The 6733-nt window shown below is 36.5% G+C and overlaps 1 protein-coding gene across 1 annotated transcript; it reads left to right on the top strand.

Moving 5' to 3' along the window:
* The first annotated feature begins 2632 nt into the window (after nucleotides 1-2632).
* Nucleotides 2633-6401, top strand: LOC119066256 (serine protease nudel-like). The gene is made up of 8 exons (XM_037168606.1): nucleotides 2633-2826; nucleotides 3912-4163; nucleotides 4224-4755; nucleotides 4820-5120; nucleotides 5180-5342; nucleotides 5408-5562; nucleotides 5624-5771; nucleotides 5835-6401. The coding sequence occupies exons 1-8, from the start codon at nucleotides 2706-2708 to the stop codon at nucleotides 6164-6166; spliced, it is 2004 nt and encodes a 667-aa protein (XP_037024501.1). The 5' UTR covers nucleotides 2633-2705; the 3' UTR covers nucleotides 6167-6401.
* The last annotated feature ends 332 nt before the right edge of the window (nucleotides 6402-6733 follow it).

The following is a 6733-nucleotide window of genomic DNA, read 5'->3' as shown; positions in this document are numbered from 1 at the left end:
ATCGAACAGTTATCTGATTTCTCAGTCCAAGTTGCTTGGGGTGGGGTACCTTAAAGCTCTTTGATCAGTTGTGACGTCGCTTATCCGCTTGAGACTGTAAACTTATAAGAACTTCTTCGTATGCAATGAAAAAATTTGATAAAACCTCGGATAAAACAAAGAATTCTTTTGCTGATGAAAAATGATTTAAAGGTATCTGTTGAACAGCCTTAAAATTGAGCGTTAATCTGCGAATGGCTGTATAAATATAGTCGATATCAGTGAAGTCTTCAGCATTTTGTGCTTTCGTATGTTTTTGTAGAACCTAATTCAATTCTATTCTTCATTCACCACTTGCAATGACAATCAAATAACATTGGTAGAATATTCTTCAGAATGGTTGGTACAATGTAAACAAACATGGTTATTAACATTGTCGCTGGCGTCGCTGGTCATATAACTAAATTTCGTATATCGGTGGCAAAAATTTGATTTATTTGTTTTGTGTTTCAATAGACGAAAAATAAATAATTTTCCCGGAACAAAAGCAATAATAGTCAGTCATAGTCCATGTATCTTAATCCTACCATATTTGGAAATTACTGAACAAGCATTCAAGTCACACTTCAGCCGAAAAACCATACAGAAATTACAGAAATTGAATGGCGTGTAACAAGTGTGTAAAATGGTCATATTAAACGTATTTGTATACCAATGTTAATATTTACGATCCCAAAAATAAATATGTGTAATAATTATTGTAAAAAAAAATATGTTTTAATAAACACCTAATAAATGAAACTAAATTGTATCAAGTGGGAAGCGCCGACAACTTTACAATGTATTATGATTTTTGAGCCATTTTGTTTATAGTTTTCCTACAGAGATTTTGCAGACTATTTTTACGTGGATGGATTGTTATTATATGCGGAGGTCATGTACAATTATTATAAATTGGTGGTACAGACATTTTTGTACAATTTTGATTGATTTATAATGGCGATCTGATAGCCATAAATTAGAAATTGGAGTCGATTCACGAACGTATACAAAAAAATTGTCTTACATTAAATTATCAACAGTAGGATTTCTTATTCTATGCCTTTAAATTCTGAATATCCTATGTCATCTTCAAGTGAAAACAGAATTTGGCACTTAAAAGGCATCGATGCTTTGCTGTGTATCCGCGTTTGGACGACTTTTTTAAGAACTGTACTGTTAAAAATGTACGACCGCTGCGACCACAAATGTGTTAGTTTTCAAAAGAAAATTTTCATGTGTCGCGGCCGAAAATGAGGGAGTTTTAAGATTTTCGATACCTTACATGAACATTTTTTAAATATCTGTCGCCCAAAACATACACAAATAACTATTGGTTGTAGCAGTTTGACCATCTCTTAGAAAACTGAGCAGTTTATGAAAATTTCGTTAAACTGCTTACGTTTCTAAAAGCCGGTCAAACAACTACAACCAAATCTTTTCAAAGATGAAATAGGAGACTTGTAGGCTACAATTTTAGCTAAGTACCAGCTAATTCACCAGAATTCATTTTGAAAAATGTACGCCCGTAATAAATAACAACCACGAATGGGTTAACCATAGAGGTGGTAGCTTTCAATAAAAAATGGATTTGGTTGACTACCACAATGATAAATTGCAATGCTACTATGAGCAAACCAACACCCGGCAAATCATTATTATTTGTTATCTGGTAACCGATCGCTCATAGCAGACATTGTAATTTGAAAGTTTGGTAGTTGTTGGTAGCTCGACTAATAATCCTACTAGCACATCCTACTAGCTACACCAGCTTCGAAGATTTTTTTTTGAAAGTGGTTTTGGCTTTAAGGGTCGAATACCTCTCTGGGGCACATTGAAAGGATTCCGTTGGAAAATGCGTCCGATTTCGGTCGGCTGTTTTCAAAAACGAGTTCCTCTATGTAATGGTCAACTTTCGCAAAGGGCAAGTAGTAAAATCAAGTTGTCAAGTAATGGGTATAGGCTGATAATCGGTAAATATCGACTGATAATTCGATAATTATTGACTGACAATTCGATTATCAGTCGATATTTATTGTTTATCGATAAATCATTCGATTGATAATGTATCGATGATATTTTTCAGTGAACATGCCTAAATGGCTATAGTCTCTGCTTGATTTTCAGAAGATTTCTGGTGTCAGGGGCCGAACAAATAATAAAGAACGGTTGGAAATATAGAGTGAAATAAAAATGTCCAAAACAACTTTCCACAGCTGCCTGGAAAGGTCATGATTATGGCCCGGAATGGCGAAAAATTAATTAAAGGGGTAACGTCATTGTGACCATTTCTTCATCTATTTATATTAATCAGCGGTTGATCATAAGTCATCTCTGATAACAAATGAAAACATTTTTCTTTGAAGCTTATGGGAGTGTCAGCTTTGAAAGAACGATTTCATTAAATAAGAAATGCCTGACCCTCCATTTTTCCCTTCAATTCTTGACAACGACATCAGTAATTAAATAGGAGTAGTGCAATGCAATGCATGTTCAGCTGATTTCTCTCACTATCTCTTTACTTAGTGGGTATTTATAATATTTATCACTTATCTTTCTCTACACTCTTCGCGCATTGCATTATAAATATCATGAACATTACGCAGCAATTCGTCGTTGCACTAACTCAGTCTCTATTGGAATTTACATTAGAACAGTTGTGTATCCGTGAATTTTCTTTTTTTTTAATGAATTTTTTTTTGATTTTGTGTGTGATCATGGAGATTACCAAAGTATACGGGCAGCAACAGTACCCTTGGTACCAACACGTGAACTGTCAGAATTCACCCAATGGGTTCATTTGCTATGGTAAGTCTACTAAAAAGTGTAACGTAGTTCAGCTGGCTAATTGTTTAGACTCATTTTATAAAAATTAAAATTCAAACGGATGTGCTGTGACAATATTATAAATCTAAATATAAAATTCGTGCAACACCGGCACTTTCTCTTCGGGATGAAAATTAGAAGCGACCAACGCAGCGTTACAGCTGAGAAGTTTTGCAGGCCCCCACTACTCTTTAATTTCCATATTTTTATCAAAACCTTGGTTGTCATACATTAATAGTTATTTTTGATATAATTAAGATTAAGAACCCAATAGCTCAGTGGTAAATTACAGGACTCCCCTTCGGTACAAAAAAGGAAATCCATTTAAAATGCCTCAAGTTGTTGTGTTCTGAAACAACGACGCCAAAATTCTTATAAATACAAATTTTCGTCAAATTGATAGTCAGTTCTGATAGCGACTTCAAATCCTTGTCAATCTCCTCCGTTTAGCCTGGTGTTGGTTCATTCTATATATACACGTCCACCATGTGCAGTGCTGTTACACCATGCACTTACGTTCCATTAATTTCACATGACATTTGGTGTCTGTGTTAAATTAATTAACTACGATCACGGGAATTTTTGGATGTTACTTATATAGTAGTACAAAACCATTCAAAGATTCGTTATTGGAAAAGATATGTCGACGACGTTTTGGCAATCATCGATAAAGACAGCATGCTAATCAATCGCCTTTTTGTGTACAAAACGGACTTTTTGTGTACAAAAAGAAATAAACCGAGGCTGCCGTGACGTTGATGATTAAAAAGATATTGTTGACATTACTGCTTTTTCCAAGAAAACTAGCCTTTTTAGTCAGAATAGACGCATTTCAATTTAATTAAATCTGATTACATTTTCGCTCACAAGTGACAACCTGGTCACTAGGGATTATTCAACATGGGCATTTATAACGTAAAAGCACTTGACGCATAACTTTAAATTTCGCATTTCTACTTAGCTATAAGTGAATATAGCAATCTCCCTAATATTCTTGCAAATTATTTCATCAATGATCTAACAAAGAAGGCGATTACGAATATTTTTCTATTTCTTTTCATGGTTAGATACAAATGGACAACCAGTTGTAACGCCATTCAACAATCAACGAAGTCACTATGACAATACTATACCATCATTGCCTGCACCATATCCTGCACCATTTCCCACATGGCCTTCACCATTGCCTACAAGGCCTACCCCATCGCCTACACGGCCTACACGGCCTACACTATTGACTGCACCATTGGCTACACCATTGACTGCACAATTGCCTACACCATTGCCCACAAATCATTCAGTTCAATATCCTCAATTGGGTAAGTTTGCATCGCATAAATTCGACTGAGCATCAACTTAAAATAATAAGTTTTTTACAGACCCATCGACGGATGTATCTGTCGCTAGAAACGACGATAGTCCTGATAAATTGAAAATCTGCGGCGATGAAGAATTCAAATGCACCATTGTCCATCAATGCTTCGAAAAAGAATTATCATGTGATGGGGTAGTGCACTGTATCGACGGGACGGATGAGCAAAACTGTCCTTGCGTTTCGAAAATCGACAAGAAAAAACTTTGCGACACATATGTTGATTGTCCCGGTGGTGATGATGAAGTTGGATGTAATGGGTGCGATCGAGACTCTTACTCATGTTATTCTGATGTGCAGAATGAGTGTTACACCAAAATACAGAAATGTGACCACATCAGCCAATGTTCGAATGACGAGGACGAAAAAGACTGTTTATTGTTGAAACCCAATAAGACTTCAACCGTAGACCCATTCGTTAGAAGCACCGAGGGGATTTTGTACAGGAACTTGGAAGGGAATTGGTATCCCGTTTGCGACAACGATGTGAAAAACTTTGCACTAAAAGTATGCGAACGGGAACTAGGTATTCCCGTAAGGTAATTCGATTCTATCAATGTAACAGTTCTCGTAAGAAATATTTAAATGGTATCTATTTTCCAGTTTTGATTCAATAACAATTCGTCATGTAGAAACTACCTACGGTGGCAGTTACTTATCGCAAGTGACAGTGGATCAACCGGTTAGTAAGGTGGTGGATAAATGTTCGAAAGACAGCGTGGAATCGACGAACGTGTTTGTTTATGTAGAATGCCCCGATTATTGTGGCTGCATCATAGATTCCACAAGCCAGGAAAGAATAGCGGGTGGAAAAGATGCATCAGCCGAATCTAATCCTTGGATTGTCGGCCTGTATTTGAATGGAAAGTTCGTGTGCGCAGGAAGCATCATTGCTACGAGATGGGTATAAATGAATTTGGAGCATAATTTTAACACGTTATAATGTAACATGCGACGTTTCAGGTCATAACTGCCGCTCATTGTGTGTATCACGAAGGGATACGGATCACCGCACATGACTACCTCCAAATAAGGGCAGGCTTTATACGCCAACATAGTTTCTCGCCCTACGAGCAATACGCCCGTGTCTTCCGAGTCATCATAAATCCCGAATACAACGCAAACAGTGAGTTGATAGTTTATTTCGTGTGTGAAGCCGGTAGGAATGATTAACTACGTCTTTCTTAACAGATTACAAAAATGATCTTGCCCTGCTAGAACTCAACGAGCGCTTGTTCTTCAACCGTTGGGTCAAGCCAATTTGCTTGCAGAGAAGGAAGGTGATACGAAATGGAACTGACGACAATTGGTTATGGAAACCCGAAGATGGCACGATTTGCGTAACAGTAAGAAAAATTTGAAGTTTTTGTTTTCAATTAAATTGAAATACTATTGCGACAAACACAGGCCGGCTGGGGTGGTTTAACTGATCGTGGACCGTATCCAGTGGAAAATCTAGGAGAATTGAATGTTCCAATTGTGCCTGATTGTGTTGAATACAACTCCAGGTTTACTTGCACAGGATACGCGGATGGCGGTCGAGATGCATGTTCAGGTATGACTCAATTTCAACATAAGAAAAAACGGAAATTTTTTGAAAGTTTTTATTTTCATACAGGTGACTCCGGTGGCCCTTTGGTATGTACAGACGATATGCGTACATACATACATTATTTGGCTGGCATCACTTCTATTGGATATAATCCCAAAAAGAAGACGGCTGACAAAATTTTTTGTGGAGAACCCGATTCCGTCACCGCTTACACGAAATCTTCATTTTATTTCGACTGGATAAATTCCACAGTACATAAATTTGAAGATGATGCCCTTGCTATTCAGCCTACACTAATTTGCCCAGGCACCATCTGTCGGACAAGCAATCGATGCGCCAAAAAGTATGATGGAAACGTTGATTGCTTGGATGGAGAAGATGAAGTCAAGAAACCATAAATTTTCTTTCATCGCTTTGCTTTTGCCTTTAAGGAATACTTCGCTTTACAATCGTTTGACTTAAATATAAAGGAATTTGTGTGCCTCTTTCAGCAAATTATAAAACAAAGGGATTTGTTTTTGGAAAGAATCGAGAATGTGTTTTTTAGAGATAAGTAGCTTGTCTTTAGCAAAACGATATATTGATCCAAAAAAATAATTAATTTTTGTGTGTCTTAAATGATAAATAAACGGTCAAAACTTTACAAAAAATGTCTATTTTATAGTTGCTGTGTTTGACGGCTGGTGCAGAAGTAAAATTTTCGTAGGTTACTATTTACAGGCGAGAAATGGATTTTTTGGAAATATTGTAATTTCGCTTGAATTTTTAAATGGCTGACAGCCGCCATCTTAAATTTTTAGTAATAATAAATAATTTAGGGGGATGTAATCAAACGGGACGCTAAAAAAGACTTTTAGTCCTCGGTACGAAATGTACTATTGTTTGGTAGTGTGGGTAAATCATATAAGTTTGTTTTCGATAATGTGTATGAAACAAGTAGGAAGAAAAATTTCGTCAGTACAAAA

Source organism: Bradysia coprophila, chromosome IV (genome assembly GCF_014529535.1).
Source record: "Bradysia coprophila strain Holo2 chromosome IV, BU_Bcop_v1, whole genome shotgun sequence".
In the NCBI taxonomy this organism is placed as follows: domain Eukaryota; kingdom Metazoa; phylum Arthropoda; class Insecta; order Diptera; family Sciaridae; genus Bradysia; species Bradysia coprophila.
Note: the sequence above shows the minus strand (reverse complement) of the source record. Positions and strands in the feature narration are given on the sequence as shown.